Source organism: Ailuropoda melanoleuca, chromosome 5, assembly GCF_002007445.2.
Source record: "Ailuropoda melanoleuca isolate Jingjing chromosome 5, ASM200744v2, whole genome shotgun sequence".
NCBI lineage: Eukaryota > Metazoa > Chordata > Mammalia > Carnivora > Ursidae > Ailuropoda > Ailuropoda melanoleuca.
In genome coordinates, this window is record NC_048222.1 from 662865 (window position 1) to 664639 (window position 1775).

Consider the following 1775-nt stretch of genomic DNA (forward strand, 5'->3'; position numbering starts at 1 on the left):
GATTTGGGGAAAAAATGTATATATTTGAAACTTGTCTGCTGAAAGGACTTTTTCTTTTTCTTTTTTTTTTTTTAAAGATTTTATTTATTTGACACAGAGAGAACACAAACGAGGGGAGCAGCAGAGGGAGAGGGAGAAGCAGACTCCCCAGTGAGCAGGGAGCCCGCTGTGGGGCTTGATTCCAGGACTCCCGGACCATGACCTGAGCTGAAGGCAGGTGCTTAACCGACTGGGCCACCCAGGTGCCCTGAAAGGACTTTTCAAATGTTACTTTATAATGTTAATTGTAATTATTATATTCATTAATCTTATGATTTCTATTGAGGGTGTAACCCATCTCTCTCCCAAAAAAGTATATATTTTTTTCCTCATGTCTTCAAAACTTCTGCTAACTTGGGGTTTTTAAATCACTCATATCTTCCTTGATTTTAGCAAGTGTCTCCCATCAAACTTCAATGAAGCACATTAATGAAAGTTTTCCGGAGGATCTCATTCTTACGGGCTTTAGCAAACACCCTTGGTTGGGTCTCCCCTTCTTCTTTGCCCTCCTTTTCTCCTACACATTCACACTGTTGGGAAATGTTGCCATTATTCTGGTTTCTCAACTAGATTCCCAACTCCAAAGTCCTATGTATTTCTTCCTCACAAACCTCTCCTTTTTGGACCTCTGTTTCACCACCACCACTGTACCCCAAATGCTATTCAACTTGGGGGGCCCCAACAAGAACATCACTTACATAGGCTGTATGGCCCAGGCCTATCTATTCCACTGGCTAGGCTGTACTGAATGTGTCCTGCTTGGCATCATGGCCTTAGACCGCTACATGGCTGTGTGTAAGCCTCTGAGGTACTCCGTCATCATGGACCCTAAGCACTGCCGGCAGCTCTCCGGCACTGCGTGGCTCGTTGGTCTGGCGAATTCACTGCTGCAGTCCACGCTCACAGTCCAACTGCCTCTGTGTGGGAACCAGGAGCTAGACCACTTCTTTTGTGAGCTGCCCGGGCTTATTAAGATGGCTTGCGTGGACACCACAGTCAACGAGGTCACTTTAGCCGTGGTGGCCACCTTTCTGATAATGGGTCCCCTCTCCATGATTTTTGTCTCTTACAGTTGTATTGCCCAAGCTGTATTTAGAATCCCCTCCGCTGATAAGAGACTTAAGGCCTTCAACACTTGTTCTTCACACTTACTGGTGGTGTCTTTATTTTATGGCCCCGGCATCTACATCTATATGCAGCCCTCGGGGGATAGCCCTCAAGACCTTACCAAAGCTCTGACACTGTTTTACTGTGTTATTACTCCGATGGCCAACCCATTCATCTACACCCTGAGAAACAAGGATGTTAAAGGAGCTTTGAGGAGACTTCTCAGGAGGGCCATTTTGTCCAAAAGAATATGAGAAAATGATGCTTTATTCTGAATGGAAAAGCCCCAAAATAATCTGAAATATATCCTCCCTTAAATATATGTTTCACCAAAATCATACTCGAAAGTCAAGTCAAGAAAGCCTTCATGTGCTGTGTTTACCTATGCCACTTCTGACAGCAAGTATGTTGGGGGTTTTCCCACGGCAGCCAATTCTCTGACCTCAACTGGGTGGCCTGCAATTCAATTCAATTCAATTCTGACACTACCCAGAATTAGGATAGACTCCACAATTTAAGGGCCCAGTCCCACAAAAATGGCCTCCACCCTGGACAAAAATACATATATTCTTCCATCCAGCAATCTTACTTGTGAGAACCTATCCCCTAGAAATAAAATCATCTGTGCA

At 44.6% G+C, this 1775-nt stretch overlaps 1 protein-coding gene across 1 annotated transcript; it reads left to right on the forward strand.

Moving 5' to 3' along the window:
- Positions 1–455: 455 nt before the first annotated feature.
- LOC100477765 (olfactory receptor 2B11) lies at positions 456–1400 on the forward strand. Its single transcript, XM_002930187.1, has one exon. The coding sequence runs from the start codon at positions 456–458 to the stop codon at positions 1398–1400; it is 945 nt and encodes a 314-aa protein (XP_002930233.1).
- Positions 1401–1775: the final 375 nt, after the last annotated feature.

What these genes read in the sequence shown, in the direction of transcription:
- LOC100477765 (XM_002930187.1), top strand. Translation starts at nt 456, where the DNA reads ATGAAGCACATTAATGAAAGTTTTCCGGAGGATCTCATTCTTACGGGC.